We start from the raw sequence: 19,667 nt of genomic DNA, 5'->3' as shown, positions 1-19,667 counted from the left end.
TGCTCATATCATAATCATGGCGCGACTAGTCATATATTGACAAATCTTGTGAATATTTCTTTGTACCTAAAATAAATTCGCAAAGTAAAAGACATTGGTGTGCCGTGGATTATCTCTACATACCCTCAGGATAAGTCATCAATACTGGTAGGGAACCGACTTCCAGCACCCAGACGATCAGCTTTTTAAAGAGACAGGAGACTCCGGTGAGCACTGTGCCCTCTTCCCAGACCAGTGACGTCACGTTCATTGGTCACATGGCCTAGGCGCAGCTCATCCCCTTTCAAGTGAATAGAGCCGAGCTGCAATTCCAAACACAGCCGCTATCCATTGGACAGGGCCGTGCTTGGTTAGCTGCGAGGAAGTTGCGGTACTGACCGAAGCACGGCGGCCTCCTTAAACTGCGTATCAGCAGGGGTGCTGGGAGTCCAACCCCTGCTAATCCGATACTGATTACCTATCCTGAGGATAGGTCATCAATGTTAAATACCTGGAAAACCCTTTTAATTAAAAATATTTTAGCATATTCCTTTATGTCAATACACTATACTCTGTGTCACTATGATGCAGGTTGCCTTTAGGGACAACAAAAAAAAAAAAAAAAAAGAAGAAGAGAACTTGCACCAAAGACCGCACCTCATATTTTGATAAAAGTTATGATTTTATTAACGACTACACAAAAATGCATTATAAAAACAAAGACAATTTAAAAACATCTGAAATTCACACTAAACTGTGTGCTATGGGGTGTCCCTGACAAGGTGCAGGTTTTGTTTTTACACAGGCAGACTGAGCAGGCAATTATAGAGAAGGAACCGTTTCTCCCCGATAACTCCCTGCTCGTCATTGACATGCAGAAATCACCCCTGCTGGTCCTCATACGGATTCATTGTTTCTGGGCAGCAGATTCCCGTTTACACAGCACAATCTGCTGCCCGGAAATGATGATTTAATGTGCTGCATAAACGTTGAAATCACGAGTAAACGCAGCAACTTTACATCGGCCAATGAATGGGAACGAATGTTTGTGTGAATGTTTATTCCCGATATTGATTCATTGCCTTTAACCAGAAATCTGGTGACCCCTTTCATCATGGCAAGGGGACGGACTACAGCGATGACGGGGATAAATGGCAGTCTGTATTCCGGAGGCTGCTGCTTGGAGTGCAGAGTAAAGCACTCAGAGACTGATAGAGCAGCGATGCCAAAAGACACCACTGCAGACTGAGAACCTGTGCTGCCCACTGATCAGTCAGGAGGCCGTCGGTCATTTAAAAGCTGTTACCCTATGAGCAATGTAAAACAAGCAGTGTATAATGTGATGAAAAAATGAATCCAGCGAGCAAAGGAGGCAACATGGACAATCACAACCCCTTTAAGGCCTAGAAACAGCCTGGTCACTAAGGGGTTAAGGAGTTGAAATTGTTTACAGTACCAAAGATATAAATATTCATTTTCTGAGCCCTGCATTGTCGTTGCCGTTCTTCCCAATAAGCAGAATTGCATGTAAAATGTTTGAGTTCATCGTAGAAAAACAAATTAAAGATTCAAGAGCAGAACAAAGAAAGGGAACAATATTACACTTCATTCCTGCACATCCAAGTTAAATAGAGCCATCTGGCATCTGTTCATTTAAATTCCACCACTGGCTCCACCGACGACTGGTGGAAAGTTTCACATCTGTGTCACAAGAGGCAGCATGATAGAAAAGTTACCCAGAAATGAGGGGAAGTTTTGATCTCTGTGATACAATATAATCTGGAATAAAAATGCTGCTTCTCATTTTATAGAATACTGGATGTGAAAGGGTATCATATAGCAGCTGTGCCCAGATGAACAGTATATCTACAGCTAGCTCGATTAAAGGGAATCTGTCAGCAGATTTGTACCTATGACACTGGTTGACCTGTTACATGTGCGCTTGGCAGCTGAAGTCATCTGTGTTGGTCCCATGTTCATATGTGCCCACATTGCTGAGAAAAATTATGGTTTATTATATGCAAATGAGCCTCTAGAGCAGTGGTGGCGAACCTATGGAACTGGTGCCGGAGGCGGCACTCAGAGCCCTCTCTGTGGGCACCTGCACCCTGGAAAAAGTCTATGGTGTACCAATATGCCTTAGGCCGAGTTCACACGGGCGAGATTTCCGCGCGGGTTCAATGCGTGAGGTGAACGCATTGCACCCGCACTGAATCCGGACCCATTCACTTATATAGGGCTGTGCACATGAGTGGTGATTTTCACGCATCACTTATGCGTTGCGTGAAAAACGCAGCATGCTCTATATTGTGCGTTTTCCACGCAACGCAGGCCCCATAGAAGTGAATGGGGCTGCGTGAAAATCGCAAGCATCTGCAACGAAGTGCGGATGCGGTGCGATTTCACACATGGTTGCTAAGATGACAGTCTATTCACTGTATTATTTTCCCTTATAACATGGTTATAAGGGAAAATAATAGCATTCTTTAATACAGAATGCTTAGTAGGTGGTCAATTGAGGGTTAAAAAATAAAAAAAATAACTCACCTTCTCCTCTTGATCGCGTAGCTGCCGGTCTCTTCTTACTTCTTTAATCAAGAGCTGCTGGCTAAAGGACCTGTGGTGACATCACATCACATGGTCCAATCACATGGTCCATCACCGTGGTATTGGACCATGTGATATGACATCACCACAGGTCCTTTAGCCAGCAGCTCATGATTAAAGTAGTAAGAAGAGACCGGCAGCTACGCGATCAAGAGGAGAAGGCCTGGTCCTTAAGGTGAAATATGGCTGTGTCCTTAAGGAGTTAAAAGGGAGAGACACAGTATGGTCTTCTTGTAGTCAGGACTCCTGCACACAACTGTATTTAGGACACATGAGAGTTCAATGCAGGAATAGCTAATGATAGTCTATGAGCTCATGTGCAATGAAAACGTGGATCTGTAGGAAAGATCCTATCGGCTTCTCTGTGAGTACCATACGGGCAGGAGACAATAAGTTACGGTGGATTTACACAGGATGATTCTGCAGCCGATTGTTGGGAAAGAAGTGTTCCTGCCCGACAGTCGGCTGCTCGCTCAGTGAAGGAGACAGCACATTTACATGCAGCGATCTCCTTCACTGTATGAGGACGGGGGATCGCTATTGTGATCATACAGAATCATGGTTTCTGACCAGCAGATCGCTGTTTAGACAACACCATCTGCTGCCCAGGAACTATGATTGGTGGTGCCTGCATGAGCAACAGGATCACTGTATGAACGAGCGTTTCATGCGCAGATTATCTGGACAATTATTGGCTCGTGTAAATGGAGCTTTGGGCTTTTCCAACCAGAGTTTAAAAAATAAAAAAAATTAAAAGTAAATAAATAAAAAGACACAAAGGAATTATAACCCTCAATGCCATTTGCTATTAGATAACACCAGTTAATATGGGTTCCTCCATTGTAAAGATTTAAAACATGTCAAAAAGGCAGGTCATAAAACACCCATAATAACAAAAAAACTGGTACGTTTTCCTCTTGGTTGCCAGTGTACAGCATAGCACATGCATGGCTGCTCTTCGGTGAAATAAGTGACACTGAGGCCTCATGCACACGAACATGGTGTTGGTCCGCATCCGAGAAGCAGTTTTTACGGCTTGGATGCGGACCCATTCGCTTCAATGGGCCCGCAAAAGATACGAACAGCGCTCCGTGGGCTGTCCGCATCCGTTGCTCCGTTCCGTGGTCCGCAAAAAAAATTAAAATATAACTTGTCCTATTCTTGTCCGTTTTGCGGACAAGAATAGGCAGTTATATTAATGGCTGTCCGTGCCGTTCCGCAAATTGCAGTGTCTTGCGGACCACAAAACACACAACAGTCGTGTGCATGTAGCTTAATATGAAGCTCACTACCAGCTCCAAGAACTGTATCTGGAATCAGTTCTCCAGATTCTGATGGTCCCGGTAGCTGCTGAAGAGTGTTTTATGGCATGCCAGAGAAAAAATAAATAAAAAAAGTCTATGTGAAATAGTATTAAAGAGGTTTTCTGAGTTTTTAATATTGATAATCTATCCGTGCAAGCACAGCCTAGCCTTCATTGTTTACTTGCTCGCTATCGACATCGCAGTGGTAAACCAGCGTAATTACAAGCCATACCGTTCACTTCAAAGGGACATCTCCTTACTATACACCTGAATAGAAACGGGTTGCCCCATAGAAGTGAATGGGACGGCTTCTTGTAATTACACCTGCTTACTGCTGCAATGTCGAGAAAGTAAACACGGAGCGTGGCCTTCTCTTCAACCAGCCGATTGTGGGGTGCAGAGTGTAGGACCCCCACCGATCTGATATATAGGTCATCAATATTAAAATCCATGAAAACCCCTTTAACACTTTACTACACTTAGGCCTCATGCACACGACCGTTGTGTGCACCCGTGGCCGTTGTGCCGTTTTCCGTTTTTTTCCGCGGACCCATTGACTTTCAATGGGTCCGTGGAAAAATCGGAAAATGCACCGTTTTGCAGCCGCATCCGTGATCCGTGTTTCCTGGCCGTGAAAAAAATATGACCTGTCCTATTTTTTTCACGGCCAACGGTTCACGGACCCATTCAAGTCAATGGGTCCGTGAAAGAACACGGATGCACACAAGATTGGCATCCGTGTCCGTGATCCGTGGCCGTAGGTTAGTTTTTATACAGACGGATCCGAAGATCCGTCTGCATAAAGCTTTTTCAAAGCTGAGTTTTCACTTCGTGAAAACTCAGAACCGACAGTATATTCTAACACAGAAGCGTTCCCATGGTGATGGGGACGCTTCTAGTTAGAATACACTACAAACTGTGTACAAGACTGCCCCCTGCTGCCTGGCAGCACCCGATCTCTTACAGGGGGCCGTGATCAGCACAATTAACCCCTTCAGGTGCGGCACCTGAAAGGGTTAATTGTACTATCATATCCCCCTGTAAGAGATCAGGGCTGCCAGGCAGCAGGGGGCAGACCCCCCCCCCCCTCCCCAGTTTGAATATCATTGGTGGCCAGTGCGGCACCCCCCCCCTCCCTCTATTGTAATAATTCGTTGGTGGCACAGTGTGCGCCCCCCCCCCTTCCTCCCTCTATTGTAATAAATCGTTGGTGGCACAGTGTGCGCCCCCCCCCCCCCCCCCCCCCCCTCTATAGCATTAACAACGTTGGTGGCCAGTGTGCAGCCTCCCATCTCCCCCCCCCCCCCCCCCCATCATCATTGGTGGCAGCGGAGTTCTGATCGGAGTCCCAGTTTAATCGCTGGGGCTCCGATCGGTAACCATGGCAACCAGGACGCTACTACAGTCCTCGTTGCCATGGTTACTTAGCAATAGTACAATAGTAGAAGATTAATACTTACCTGCTGCTGCGATGTTCGTGTCCGGCCGGGAGCTCCACCTACTGGTAAGTGACAGTGACAGGTCTGTGCGGCGCATTGCTAAATGAACCGTCACTTACCAGTAGGAGGAGCTCCCGGCCGGACACGAACATCACAGCTCCCAGGTAAGTATGAATCTTGTACTATTGCTAGTAACCCGCTGCCACCAATGATCGGGGGGGGGGGGGGGGGGCGCAAGATGGGAGGCCGCACACTGGCCACCAATGTTGTTAATGCTATAGAGGGAGGGGGGCCAATGATTGCCACCAACGATTTATGACAATAGAGGGAGGAAGGGGGGGGGGGAGGCGGGGGGGGGGGCCACACTGTGCCACCAACGAATTATTACAATAGAGGGAGGAAGGGGGGGGGGGCGCACACTGTGCCACCAACGATTTATTACAATGGGGGAAGGGGGGGGGGGCCGCACTGGCCACCAATGATATTCAAACTGGGGAGGGGGGGGGGGGGGGTCTGCCCCCTGCTGCCTGGCAGCCCTGATCTCTTACAGGGGGATATGATAGTACAATTAACCCCTTCAGGTGCGGCACCTGAGGGGTTAATTGTGCTGATCACGGCCCCCTGTAAGAGATCGGATGCTGCTAGGCAGCAGGGGGCAGTCATGTACACAGTTTGTAGTATATTCTAACTAGAAGCGTCCCCATCACCATGGGAACGCCTCTGTGTTAGAATATACTGTCGGAAATGAGGTTTCACGATCTAACTCATATCCGACAGTATATTCTAACATAGAGGCGTTCCCATGGTGATGGGGACGCTTCAAGTTAAAATATACCATCGGATTGGAGAAAACTCCGATCTGATGGTATAAAAGGGACTCCGGACTTTACATTGAAAGTCAATGGGGACGGATCCGTTTGAAATGGCACCATATTGTGTCAACGTCAAACGGATCCGTCCCCATTGACTTGCATTGTAATTCAGGACGGATCCGTTTGGCTCCGCACGGCCAGGCGGACACCAAAATGACTTTTTTTTCATGACCGTGGATCCGCCAAAAATCAAGGAAGACCCACGGACGAAAAAACGGTCACGGATCACGGACCTACGGACCCTGTTTTTGCGGACCGTGAAAAAAAACGTTCGTGTGCATGAGGCCTTAACGAAACAACAGACATCTTACCACTTCTGTCAATGTAGGATTGGCACACTCAAAACATGCGGAGCCCCACGGAGTTGAAACAATTTATTATAACTACGTTTGATAAAATATGATAAAATACATAAAATAAATTAAACAATGGTAGTAGTTTTGTAATATTCAAATCAACTTATTGCAGACAAAGTATCCTAGATGTTCTCAATAGTGGATGGGTCTGTAATGACACACAATGGATGCTTAACTGCAGATCCTAACAACAGGGTGTTGTCTTGCAAATAAAACGCACTCTAGGTCACTACAGTCCATATGTATACAAGTCACAAAATATTCAGAAGGACTGTTTGAATTCCAGGAGGTTGCATCAAACTCCGGTTATATTCATATGCAAGAAAAACGCACTGAGAGACTCTACATGCAGAAAAGCGCATACAGTGATTTCCTATGCAGGCACTATATTCCTATCTCTGTATATCTACAGTTTCTGCAATCCATGCATTCCAAGGTTGTTATAGGAGTTTTTCATAAGAATTTTCTGCATGCATTTATATTCGTATTTTTCTCAAGAATTCTATTCAAGAGGATCCTCAAAGAGGTTATTCCACACAAAGTCCCGATTGCAATATTCACATATGAACGCTATATTGTTGTTTCGTTATAAATGTAGGTTTGTAACGATAACCCACACTTGTGGGCTTACCTGGCCTTTTTATTCAGCTGTTTTTTTCTGGGTGATTGTCGCTTCCGACTTTAGGCCGGCGTCCCGGTCTTTGCTGTGTCAGCGGCTTAGTATTCCCCAGTGATGACTTTCAGCTGGTTGCAGGCAGGTTAATATAGAGCGTCTTGTTTGAATCCTAGATATCCTCTGGTTTTTAACAGTGCACTGTTATTTCGGGGTTCAAATCCTTCAGGGGTGAAACTCTCGCCAGAGGATATCTAGGATTCAAACAAGACGCTCTATATTAACCTGCCTGCAACCAGCTGAAAGTCATCACTGGGGAATACTAAGCCGCTGACACAGCAAAGACCGGGACGCCGGCCTAAAGTCGGAAGCGACAATCACCCAGAAAAAAACAGCTGAATAAAAAGGCCAGGTAAGCCCACAAGTGTGGGTTATCGTTACAAACCTACATTTATAACGAAACAACAATATAGCGTTCATATGTGAATATTGCAATCGGGACTTTGTGTGGAATAACCTCTTTGAGGATCCTCTTGAATAGAATTCTTGAGAAAAATACGAATATAAATGCATGCAGAAAATTCTTATGAAAAACTCCTATAACAACCTTGGAATGCATGGATTGCAGAAACTGTAGATATACAGAGATAGGAATATAGTGCCTGCATAGGAAATCACTGTATGCGCTTTTCTGCATGTAGAGTCTCTCAGTGCGTTTTTCTTGCATATGAATATAACCGGAGTTTGATGCAACCTCCTGGAATTCAAACAGTCCTTCTGAATATTTTGTGACTTGTATACATATGGACTGTAGTGACCTAGAGTGCGTTTTATTTGCAAGACAACACCCTGTTGTTAGGATCTGCAGTTAAGCATCCATTGTGTGTCATTACAGACCCATCCACTATTGAGAACATCTAGGATACTTTGTCTGCAATAAGTTGATTTGAATATTACAAAACTACTACCATTGTTTAATTTATTTTATGTATTTTATTGTATTTTATCATATTTTATCAAACGTAGTTATAATAAATTGTTTCAACTCCGTGGGGCTCCGCATGTTTTGAGTGTGCCAATCCTACATTGACAGTTATACAATTTGAAGGGTGAATTCATCAGATTGTGCACCTCTTATGGTTGTGGGACTAGTGAGCTATTTCCAATATATTTACTAAATCTTACCACTTCTACTCGTGATACCTACAATTCCAATTTCCAACATACTGCCAATCGAGCTTTGAAGATAAAACTGGCCCAGGAATACAAGACAGCCTGAGATAAAACATTTGGAAGAAGTACTCTTACATTGACTTTGTATATTTAAAAATGAAACTAGTAAATACCTTATTAGTACCAGGGACTCGTGGGCAGTATTACAGTAACACCTCAATAGTAATGCACCAGAAATGACATCCAGTAATATGTAAAAATGAAATACCTTATCTACATGGAAAATTAAATCCAATTCACAGACGTTTTCAAAGCACTTGTCCAGGGTTTCCACAAACACCTGTAAAATAAGGATGGACAATTAGGTAAAATAATCGTGATGAAACCGGGAACAAATTAACTGAATTAAAGAATAAAAAGGGAGGAGGGATTAAAAAGTTTTAGCAAGTGACTAGACCTCTTAAAAGGGGTTGTCAGACAAATAGTATTCTATCTTTTTGAAAGCAGCCCTTTTATAATTGCATGTATTTGAAAATGTATTATAGTCAATGAGTTATTCAAAAAAATCTGTATAGCGCCACCTGCTGTTTATTCTTTTCCTTATTTCCCTGTCCACCTTGCTGAGGTGGTCACACATGCAGAGTTCAATCCCAACTGTCACCAACCTTATCTACTGTTAGAATCGGTGACAGTTACAGGGAAAGAGCTGCCTGTGAAAGGACACACCCCTGAGCTGCCATCTTGAAATAAATCTAGCAAAGCAATGTGAGCAATGAATGTGGGGAGCTCTGGATCCATGTGAGGTAGAACACTGGTTCTAGCTTTGTTAAGAGAGAGAGTCTGACATTAAAAGGGGCTCTCCGGGGATTAAGAAAATGAAAATACGTAAATATTACTTTATTATAAATATATTCCCAATTACCTTTCATTACTTATAATGACTCCTTTTGTCTAGAGAGCAATCATCAGGGAAAATAAAATGGCCACCGTCCTATTAGTACACACAAAATCGGTCCTAAACACTGAGGTAAAGAGCTGCCTCATCCTCCTCTCTGCTCTACTTGTCAGGGATTATGATTCCAAATACAGTTTAATATGATCTTCAGCTGAATCTCTGTAGGAATAAAGTTCATGAGGAGTTTCCATTACCACAGTCTGTCCTGTCCTTCCTCTCTGTACTTCATGTCTCCTCATGAACTCCATTCCCACAGAGATTCAGCTGAAGATCTTATCAACTGTATTCAGGATGATAATCCTTGACAAGTAGGAGAAGGAGGACGAGGCCACTCTTTAGCTCAGTGTTATGCTGGCTTGATTCATTTTTCCATCACATTATACACTGCTCGTTTCCATGGTTACGACCACCATGCAATCCATCAGTGGTGGTCATGCTTGCACACTATAGTAAAAAGTGCCAGCCTCTCTGGTGGCCAGGACTGTGGGAGCGCACATAGGCTAGTGCCTTTTCCTATAGTGTGCAAGCACGACCACTGCTGATGGATTGCAAGGTGGTCGTAACCATGGAAACAAGCAGTGTATCATGTGATGGAAAAATGATTCCAGCCAGCAAAGGAGGCAATATGGACAATCACAATACATTAGTAAGTGCCTTGTATTAACTTCGTCTACATGATGAGACAACCCCTTTAATAAATCATTATTATGGGAAACTGTACTTCTATTAAGAGTACTGGAACAAGATCTGCTCTCAGGGACCTCACACAAGGCTGGGGTCAGCACCCGGCATACCCGGGCAAGTGCCGGGGCCCACAGCACAGCTGTCAGAGGCCAGTAGCAATGAGCACTTCCATCAATACAGATGGAAGCGTTCATTGCTGGAGCGCAGGGAGCTGGGTCCTGTCACTCACCGCTCAGCTCCCCACGCTCCTCCCCTTCTTCAGGCTTTCAATGGTGAAGCAGGAAGACTTCTCCCTGCTCCACCATTCAGCCTGCAGGCACGGATCATGCTGCCGGCCTGTGTGGGCAGAGCCTGCAGCCCAGTAATCTGCATAAGCTACGCCCACACAGTGCTGCAGAGCGATCTGCGCCTGCAGGGAAGAGAGGACTGATCTTCAAGAGCGTGACAAGGTGAGTAGTTACTGTGTTTTTTTGTTTTTAATACAGAGGGGTCACAGGGGACTTTATTACTATGGAGGGGGCACAGAGGGCATTTCTACTATGGAGGGGGCACAGAGCCAGAGGGCATTATTACAATGAAGGGGGCACAGAGCCAGAGGGCATTACTACAATCAAGGGGGCACAGAGCCAGAGGGCATTACTACAAAGAAGGGGGCACAATGGGGATTTCTACTATGAAGGGGGCACAATGGGGATTATTACTGTGAAGGGGGCACAAAGAGGGCATAACTACTGTGAGAGGGCACAATGTGGGCATAACTACTGTGAGGGGGCACACATCTGTACAAAACTACTGTGAAGGTTGTACAATGAAGGAAATACTACTGTGAGGGGGTACCATTTTATTAATTTTTTTAAGTATTGTAGGGGGGTTCCAGAGAAAGGACCCGCCCTGGGTGCCAAACACCGTAGGCACGGCACTGAAGCAGAGAACCATTGAGCTGCCAGCGCTCCACAGCAGCAGCATGATGTCCTCACACATCGTCCTGCTGATCTGTGAAGGAGGAGGAGTGGGGCAGGCTGGGAATCAGCCTCTGCTCCTCCTACACAGCAGCGCAATGTGTCACCAGTATCCTGCTGATGATGATGGGGAGCGTAGATCATGGGAGGAGCCAGGTGATTGAAGCGAGGAGTATTTATTGTTGTTTTTTTTTTTCACTTCCTGTGAAGGTGGCACATCTGGGCATAACCACTGTGAAGGGGGCACTGGGCACATATCTTGGCATATCTACTGTGAAGAGGGCATAAATCTTGGCATATCAACTGTGAGGGGGCACATATTTTGTGATATCTACTGTGAAGGGAGCACATATCTTGGCATATGTACTGTGAGGGGGCACATATCTTGGCATATCTACTGTGAAGAGGGCATAAATCTTGGCATATCAACTGTGAGGGGGCACATATTTTGTGATATCTACTGTGAAGGGAGCACATATCTTGGCATATCTACTGTGGGGGGCAAATATCTTTTCATACCTACTATGAAGGGGGCATATCTCGGCATATCTACTATGAAGGGGGCACATATTTTGGCATATCTACTGTGAAGGGGGCACATATTTTGGGATATCTACTGTGAAGGGGGCACATATCTTGGCATATCTACTGTGAGGGCGGCACATATCTTGGCATATCTACTGTGAGGGCGGCACATATCTTGGCATATCTACTGTGAGGGGGCACATATCTGTGAGTAGACCTGAGGGACTGAAACACTGGGTAGAAAATAAAAGTAGGCACATAAGGACTGAGTCACATATATCCGCTCTGTAGCATGCTCTGTGTAAGGCATTTATTCTATAATACATGTAGTTTCATTGCTGTAAGCGCAGTGCAAAATGCCACAAGGGGGCCCACTGAGACTTTATCGCCCAAGGGCCCACATGAACATGGAGCCGGCCCTGGCCTCACATGAAGGTTTCATCTCTTTTTGGGTGACAAGATTACTTTTCATCAGTCAGTCAGGGCTGTAATTCGTCTCTTGCTATGATCTCATTTAAATAGTACTGTAATACAGGAATTACTTCAGCTGTCCAGAGGTCAACATCAGGACCTCAAAGACCCTGCCAAATTGGGACACACAGAATTCAAAGGGATTCAAAACTTTTCAAAATAAAGCACTTTAGGTTGCAATACAAACTTCTGCTTTTCTTGTGAACATTTTCTGAATGCATCTAACAATGTAAAGAACGGATGGCAATGGACCCATTCAAAATCGCTCTACTGTAATCTGTACAGAATATAAAATATGTATTTATATGTATTTTATTCGAAATTGAAATACTATTTTTATTAACGTTTGAAAATGTAACGGTGTATGGTTAGGTCTATAAATGTTTGCACTGTGGTCAATATATTGTAGTTTTAGCTGTCTTCCACCGCATATGGGAGATAATACGCCATTCCCCTGCTGAACAAAAATCGGAAGTAGAGGGGAAAAAAGGCAATCGGCAGCAAACTGAAGGGACCAGCGTGCATATCAGGGACAACCCTGGACTCACCGCACAGTTTCAGACAGGTTAACATATGAAATCTGTCAGTCACTACAGAGAGGGCAGCACAAGGGAGCCGACCGGTTCCCTATAAATCCTTTATAGTCTGGAATCCATTGGCATTACCAGGGTCCAGGTTATTTCCATAGAAAAACTCCCCGAGGCCTTTACTGCAGTTGTCTGCATTTGCCGCTGGTTCTCGTGGTGTTAAAATATTATGTTTTGCCTTCAGCAAGTCTACTGAGGTCAGGTAACAGACTAGGACTAGTTTCACACTAGTGGTGTAGAGGAACAGCCTGACAGAAAAGACTGTATTCGGCATAGCAGGATACTACTTGACCCCATTGACTATAAAAGGGACTTGGCGGGGATCCGACCTGTTTCTGGCATTAATAAAATACCGCTGCGGCAGAAACAGGCCAAATCACCGCCAAGTTCCCGTACAGCCAATAGTGCCTGGCAGTGCTCCGGCCTTTTTCTGGCCACGCCGGATACGATTTCTTCTGACAGGCTGTTTCTCTGCCAGAACAGCCTGCCGGAAGAACTTACCACTAGCCTAAAGTTTCCGCTTCAGATTAGTGACCACATGCACTGTGAAGTACAGTCAGATGAGTTTTGATATACACCTCAGAATTCATTCTGCTCTTGTCAGCAGTCACATCATTAAAAAACCCACAGACATTTCCATTTGGATATAGTTTCCAACTTTGGATATACACTCACCTAAAGAATTATTAGGAACACCTGTTCTATTTCTCATTAATGCAATTATCTAGTCAACCAATCACATGGCAGTTGCTTCAATGCATTTAGGGGGGTGGTCCTGGTCAAGACAATCTCCTGAACTCCAAACTGAATGTCAGAATGGGAAAGAAAGGTGATTTAAGCAATTTTGAGCGTGGCATGGTTGTTGGTGCCAGACGGGCCCGTCTGAGTATTTCACAATCTGCTCAGTTACTGGGATTTTCACGCACAACCATTTCTAGGGTTTACAAAGAATGGTGAGAAAAGGGAAAAACATCCAGTATGCGGCAGTCCTGTGGGCAAAAATGCCTTGTGGATGCTAACGGTCAGAGGAGAATGGGCCGACTGATTCAAGCTGATAGAGCAACGTTGACTGAAATAACCACTCGTTACAACCAAGGTATGCAGCAAAGCATTTGTGAAGCCACAACACGCACAACCTTGAGGCGGATGGGCTACAACAGCAGAAGACCCCCACCAGGTACCACTCATCTCCACTACAAATAGAAAAAAAGAGGCTACAATTTGCACGAGCTCACCAAAATTGGACTGTTGAAGACTGGAAAAATGTAGCCTGGTCTGATGAGTCTCGATTTCTGTTGAGACATTCAAATAGTAGAGTCCGAATTTGGCGTAAACAGAATGAGAACATGTATCTATCCTCTGATGGCTACTTCCAGCAGGATAATGCACCATGTCACAAAGCTCGAATCATTTTAAATTGGTTTCTTGAACATGACAATGAGTTCACTGTACTAAAATGGCCCCCACAGTCACCAGATCTCAACCCAATAGAGCATCTTTGGGATGTGGTGGAACGGGAGCTTCGTGCCCTGGATGTGCATCCCTCAAATCTCCATCAACTGCAAGATGCTATCCTATCAATATGGGCCAACATTTCTAAAGAATGCTATCAGCACCTTGTTGAATCAATGCCATGTAGAATTAAGGCAGTTCTGAAGGCAAAAGGGGGGTCCAACACCGTATTAGTATGGTGTTCCTAATAATTCTTTAGGTGAGTGTAGTTTGGATAATTACCAAATATGCCGAATACCTTTGTTTTTTTTTTCTCCAACTGTCTATCCTGTTTACTAGGCTTACCAACGGTTTACATCTTGTCGTTCACCAGTTTCTGTGAAAAGACATTTTAGTATTTCAAAGATTTCCAAGAAGAGGTGGAGCTTGTTAAGAGCTCATTTGCATACCCTTCTTCCCAGAATAGCATGTATGGCCTAAGGCGCTCTCTCCCCAAGGAGATATAGTACCCCCCAAACCAAAGATTTCCAAAAATTACCAAATTGTTGGTAGACTAGACATTAAAAAGGACATGCATACATAAAATAGGCAACTGGAAAAAAAAAAACATCAATTGCTTACATAGCTGGATTTATTCAGAGAACTGGAAAACAGTGCAAAATAGAAATAAAGTTAATATTACAAAGGGAGAGCAGCCATGGCATTCACTGCAATGGGAGATCCGAAAATAGTCGACGCCCTGGCTTGGCCATTTCTGACAGTCCCATAGTGGTGAACAGAGAAGTGGCGGTGCATATGCAGCTTGCCCTTCATTCACCAATGTGGGACTTCTGCAATTAGCCAAGGTCGCTGGCACGGGTACTTTTGGAAGTCCCATAGCATTGAATAAGGAGGACACTGTGCATGCTCAGTGTGTGTGCCTTCACTCCCCGGGCCCCGTTCTGTACACAGGAGCAGATTCCAGAAGTGGGATCAGCACCTTTCTGACATCTGTGGCATATCCTATCAACATGCCAATCAAACCCCTTTAACTGCTTGTTTATCCCCCTTCCTTACAAGACCAATTTTTTAGTTGTAGCAATGCGTCTATCTAACTGCAAATAACTGATTCAATTCAGAGCCAGCCTACATGCATTTGATATTATTTTTCACGGGACATCTTAGACCTTTCTTTTGTGCCATTACATGATACAATACCGTATTTTTTGCCCTATAAGACGCACCTAGGTTTTAGAGAAGGACAATAAGAAAAAAATATTTTCCATTACACCTCATGTCAGACCAGCAGTCAGACCCCCAATGTTAATCAGACCACAGCTGACAGCCCCAATAAGACCCCCAATGTTAATAAGACCTCAGATCAGACCCCTATGTGAATGAGCCCCAATCATACCTTAGATAAGACCCCCATGCCTCTCATCAGCCCCTCATTGCTTGTCACCAGCCCCATGTCAGCTCCCAAATACCATATCAGCCCCCCCCCCAGCCCCCCCAGCCATTAGCGCAAATAAAATAAATAAACCACTTACCCAGGGCTGTGGAGTCGGTAGGTAAATGCTCCGACTCAGACTCCTCAGTTTTTGGTACTTCCGACTCCTCTGTATTTAATATGAGAATGTATTTTATACATTCCTTGAAGGAAGGCAACATACATGTCATTACCACAGAACTACTGGCTAGGAAGCTGCTGCCTTCTCCTGTGTGTGCTGATCTTCTGCTGAAGATAGGGCAGTAGGAGGATCCAGGACGGGGCATTTATTGGAAAACATGATTTCCCTAGTAGAATCCCATAGTCATGTTTAAAGTTTAAAGCGAACCTTTCACCTGGATTTCACTTAATAAACTATCAAAAGTACTTTATAGATCATCCTCATTGTGTTAGCACACGGTCTTGTCCCGCTTTTCTGCCATGTATATGCATGGAAAAATCGCTTTATAAAGTACTCTTCTCCAGATCCACAAGTCACGGTAGAAGTCAAGGGGGTAGCCCTGCCCTCACTCCAGGCTGTAACTCCCCTGCCCTAACCCCGCCTCTATGCAGTCTCATTGACACCCGGCTCAGTCGCCGGGACCGCGCTTGTACAGGCGGCGCATGCGCCGTCGGACTCAAGCGCGATCCAGTAACTGAATCGCGCGTAAGGAAGAGAAGACAGGCAGGCATCGGGGACGGCGCATGCGCAATTCAGTTACAGGATCGCGCTCGAGTCCGACGGCGCATGCGCCGCCTGTACAAGCGCAGTCCCGTCGACTGAGGTGAAAGGTTCGCTTTAAGCTAACAATCTGAGTTTACAAGTTTTTATAGCCTTAGCTGAATGACAGCAGTTTTTCAAATGGTTTACAGCTTCAGTCTTGAGCTATTGACTATCCATTCCCTTCACTTCTACAAGTGTCTCTAGTCAGTTATCAGTGAGAGGCTAGGTTAACCATGGGAGTTGCGTTCCCTGTAACAGCGGAACACAACACAATGGAAAGTATAAGTATTGCCGCTCCTTAACTGTGCGTTGATTGCCAAATAGCAGTGCGTCTTATGGGGGCGAATGCTGCGAACGTCCGGTGAATAGGCTGAGAGGGAGGATGGGCTGGGGGACAGCATCCGTTTCTGTAATGGCAGCGGGGCCTGGTGCAGTCACTGTATTCTACTACACCGGGCCCCGCTCACTGTAGTATACGGTAATAATATCTAACTTGTGGGTATTGTTAAAGTATTCCAATCCTCTTAAATCTAGCGCTGTACTACTTACTACTAACTTCTTGGCAGTCAGGAGGCCGGGTGGGCGCTCGTAGCGTAGCTCACTACGCTCACTGCGCCTGCTCCGCCCACTTTATGAATGAAGCAGGCACCGGGCCCCGCTGCCATTACAGAAACAGATGCAGGCCCCTATTCACTACACAGGGACACTGTTATGGGGGGGATCTGTGGATGACACATAAGATAAGATGCTGTATATTTGCCATCCACAGATGCCCCCATAACCGTGCCATCCACAGATGCCCCCATAACAGTGCCATCCACAGATGCCCCCATAACAGTGCCATCCACAGACCACCATTAGTTCAAAACCCACCAAAAGCACACCTTTTGGTTCAAAATATTTTTTTTCTTATTTTCCTCCTCAAAAACCTAGGTGAGTCTTATGGGCAGTTGCGTCTTATAGGGGCGAAAAATACGGTAATTAATTATAACTTTTTGTGAATTGGGGCATTTAACCCCTTAAGGACACAGCCTTTTTACACCTTAGGACCAGGCCATTTTTTGAAAATCTGACCAGAGTCCCTTTAAGTGCTGATAACTTTAAAACGCTTTGACTTATCCAGGCCGTTCTGAGATTGTTTTTTCGTCACATATTGTACTTCATGACACTGGTAAAATGAAGTCAAAATAATTATTTTTTTTGCACCAAAAAATACCTAATTTAACAAAAAATTTGGAAAAATTTGCAAATTTCAAAGTTTCAGTTTCTCTACTTCTGTAATACATAGTAATACCCCCAAAAATTGTGATGACTTTACATTCCCCATATGTCTACTTCATGTTAGAATTGATTTGGGAATGATATTTTATTTTTTGGGGATGTTATAAGGCTTAGAAGTTTAGAAGCAAATCTTGAAATTTTTCAGAAATTTACAAAAACTCAATTTTTAGGGACCCGTTCAGGTCTCAAGTCACTTTGCGAGGCTTACATTATAGAAACCACCCAAAAATGACCCCATCTAAGAAACTACACCCCTCAAGGTATTCAAAACTGATTTTGCATACGTTGTTAACCCTTTAGGTGTTGCACAAGAGTTATTGGCAAATGGGGAGGAAATTTGAGAATTTCATTTTTTTGTCTAATTTTTCATTTTAACCCATTTTTTCCACTAACAAATCAAGGGTTAACAGCCAAACAAGACTGTATCTTTATTGCCCTGACTCTGCCGTTTACAGAAACACCCAATATGTGGCCGTAAACTACTGTACGGCCACACAGCGGGGCGTAGAGTGAAAGGTGCGCCGTATGGTTTTTGGAGGGCTGATTTTTATGGACTGGTTTATTTACACCATGTCCCATTTGAAGCCCCCTTGATGCACCCCTAGAGGAGAAACTCCCTAAAAGTGACCCCATCTAAGAAACTACACCCCTCAAGCTATTCAAAACTGATTTTACATACATCGTTAACCCTTTAGGTGTTGCACAGGAGTTATTGGCAAATGGCGATGAAATTTGAGAATTTCATTTTTTTGCCTAATTTTCCATTTTAACCCATTTTTTCCACTAACAAAGCAAGGGTTAACAGCCAAACAAGACTGTATCTTTATTGCCCTGACTCTGCTGTTTACAGAAACACCCCATATGTGGCCGTAAACTACTGTACGGGCACACAGCGGGGCGTAGAGTGAAAGGTGCGCCGTTTGGTTTTTGGAGGGCTGATTTTGCTGGACTGTTTTTTTGGCACCATGTCCCATTTGAAGCCCCCCTGATGCACCCCTGGAGTAGAAACTCCATAAAAGTGACCCCATCTAAGAAACTACACCCCTCAAGGTATTCAAAACTGATTTTACAAACTTTGTTAACCCTTTAGGTGTTGCACAAGATTTAATGGAAAATAGAGATACAATTTCAAAATTTCACTTTTTTGGCAGATTTTCCATTTTAATATTTTTTTTCCAGTTACAAAGCAAGGGTTAACAGCCAAACAAAACTCATTATTTATGGCCCTGATTCTGTAGTTTACAGAAACACCCCATATGTGGTCGTAAACTGCTGTACGGGCACACGGCAGGGCGCAGAAGGAAAGGAACGCCATACGGTTTTTGGAAGGCAGATTTTGCTGGACAGTTTTTTTTTACACCATGTCCCATTTGAAGCCCCCCTGATGCACCCCTAGAGTAGAAACTCCAAAAAAGTGACCCCATTTTAGAAACTACGGGATAGGGTGGCAGTTTTGTTGGTACTAGTTTAGGGTACATATGATTTTTGGTTGCTCTATATTACACTTTTTGTGCGGCAAGGTAACAAGAAATAGATTTTTTGGCACGTTTTTATTTTTTGTTATTGACAACATTCATCTGACAGGTTAGATCATGTGGTAATTTTATAGAGCAGGTTGTCACGGACGTGGCGATACCTAATATGTATACTATTTTTTTTATTTATGTAAGTTTTACACAATGATTTCATTTTTAAAACAAAAAAAATGTTTTAGTGTCTCCATAGTCTAAGAGCCATAGTTTTTTCAGTTTTTGGGCGATTATCTTAAGTAGGGTCTCATTTTTTGCGGGATGAAATGACGGTTTGATTGGCATCTATTTTGGGGTGCATATGACTTTTTGATTGCTTGCTATTACACTTTTTGTGACGTAAGATGACAAAAAATGGCTTTTTTTACACCGTTTTTATTTTAATTTTTTTACGGTGGTCATCTGAGGGGTTAGATCATGTGATATTTTTATAGAGCCGGTCGATACGGACGCGGCGATACCTAATATGTATACTTTTTTTTTTATTTATGTAAGTTTTACACAATGATTTCATTTTTGAAACAAAAAAAATCATGTTTTAGTGTTTCCATAGTCTAAGAGCCATAGTTTTTTCAGTTTTTGGGCGATTATCTTGGGTAGGGTATGATTTTTGCGGGATGAGATGACGGTTTGATTGGTACTATTTTGGCGTACATGCGACTTTTTTGATCACTTTTATTACCTTTTTT

The 19,667-nt window shown here is 44.0% G+C and overlaps 1 protein-coding gene across 1 annotated transcript in view; it reads right to left on the bottom strand.

Moving 5' to 3' along the window:
• Nucleotides 1–19,667, bottom strand: part of AP3S1 (adaptor related protein complex 3 subunit sigma 1) — a 112,879-nt gene that overhangs the window by 35,748 nt on the left and 57,464 nt on the right. The window contains exon 4 of the mRNA XM_040421654.1: nucleotides 8,612–8,683. Coding sequence (XP_040277588.1) covers nucleotides 8,612–8,683 — 72 coding nt within the window. The remainder of the gene's footprint in view (nucleotides 1–8,611; nucleotides 8,684–19,667) is intronic.

The sequence above is a fragment of the Bufo bufo genome, chromosome 2 (assembly GCF_905171765.1).
Source record: "Bufo bufo chromosome 2, aBufBuf1.1, whole genome shotgun sequence".
NCBI lineage: Eukaryota > Metazoa > Chordata > Amphibia > Anura > Bufonidae > Bufo > Bufo bufo.
Note: the sequence above shows the minus strand (reverse complement) of the source record. Positions and strands in the feature narration are given on the sequence as shown.